General features: G+C 36.5%; 1 protein-coding gene across 1 annotated transcript in view; it reads left to right on the forward strand.

Annotated features, from left to right (window-relative positions):
* The window catches only part of pde6a (phosphodiesterase 6A, cGMP-specific, rod, alpha), a gene marked incomplete at its 5' end in the record, with an annotated part of 41,581 nt that overhangs the window by 16,510 nt on the left and 23,612 nt on the right, over positions 1-1,459 (forward strand). The window contains 2 exon segments of the mRNA XM_014002543.1: positions 317-383; positions 1,194-1,241. Coding sequence (XP_013857997.1) covers positions 317-383; positions 1,194-1,241 — 115 coding nt within the window.

The following is a 1,459-nucleotide window of genomic DNA, read 5'->3' on the forward strand; positions in this document are numbered from 1 at the left end:
CCAATCCTCTTTCATAAACTTTAATCTGTGAACAGGTTTGTATTTAAAATCTGTGGAGTTTAGAGTTTTTTCTATATTTTCTTCGACCCGCCCAGTTGTTGTCATGCAGGAGTCAGCTGAGACAATAAAAACGTAAAAGTTTCAAATTTAACAGTAAAACTGCTTTTTAAACCTTCAATATGAAGTGAATAATCTTACACTTTATACACGTTACAACAATTTAAAAACATCTTTAAATGAAGAATCTTCACAGAACCAGTTTGATCTTAAACTGAAACAATAAGAAATGTTTTTATTTGTTCTTGTCTTCTTGCAGGACCCCCCCAGCTGACCACTGGGCCCTGGTCAGTGGGTTACCCACTTATGTAGCAGAAACTGGACTGGTTGGTACACCAGCTTTTATTCTCAGTGTTCATGTGAATCTTTTCACCCGTGTCATGAATTTATTACCTGATGGCAACAGGTAAATTTAACACATCTGGGTTTTTGAACGTCGATTTAATTCTACGGTTTGGTGAAGTTTGGCTCTCAGGTTTTATGAAAGTTAAAACAGATTTTTATTTCTAAACTTAATTTTGTGTAAAAGTAAAGTAAAAAATGATCAGATATTTGCTGTTGTGGAAGTCAGAGGAGCATTATTCCACAGTTGTCAGTGGGAACAGGCTGCAGAAATGAAAAGCTGCTCTGATGTAGAACCATAATCTCTGTCATTAATCCCAGCCAACCAAACCTGCCTTCGTCCGTCCATCCCTCCTCCTCCATCCATCCTCRTCACGTTCTCTCCTTTTCTTTGGTGCTTGACATTTTTCACGTCGACGCCATCTTTCCTCTGTTTTTTTTTTCTTTTTAAACTGTGCGGTGAGACGTGCAGAACTCCACGGAGCCACAGTTTCATAAATCTAGAGGAAAGTGATGAAACAGTCACAGAGTTTCTGATGCAGGATTAAAATATGTTTGCAGTAAAGCGATAAAACTTGTAAAAGTACATTTAAACGTTTCATCCAGAAGTGCTGAAGGTGAAGGATTCATCATGTGTTTTATCCTCTGTCCTTTAAAGGCTGGGGAGCATCTCTTCCTGTTCAAGTTGAAAATTTAAAGTTTTAGATTCTGATTTAAATGTTTTACAACTTTGTGCTCATTAAGCATCACTGTTCGACACTTTTATTCATGCTTTTCCATTTCTTTTTTAACAGATCTGCAACATCATGAATGCAGCTGAGGATGAGTTTTTTAACTTCCAGGTAAGATGGACCCAACTTCTTTTCTGTTTGATTCAGTCGGTGYTGCTCCGGCCCTGTTCCAGAGCACTGCTGTTTTTGGCGGCCATTTTAATTTTAGTCTTTTGAACAAAAATACTTCTTAGTTTTAGTCAGTTTTAGTCATTTCTTTATTTAATGGTTTTAGTCGATGAAAGCTTTAAAAAATTTAGTTTTGTCTTAAAAAAAACAACATATTAGTC

Source organism: Austrofundulus limnaeus, unplaced genomic scaffold, assembly GCF_001266775.1.
Source record: "Austrofundulus limnaeus strain Quisiro unplaced genomic scaffold, Austrofundulus_limnaeus-1.0 Scaffold14, whole genome shotgun sequence".
Classification (NCBI taxonomy): domain Eukaryota; kingdom Metazoa; phylum Chordata; class Actinopteri; order Cyprinodontiformes; family Rivulidae; genus Austrofundulus; species Austrofundulus limnaeus.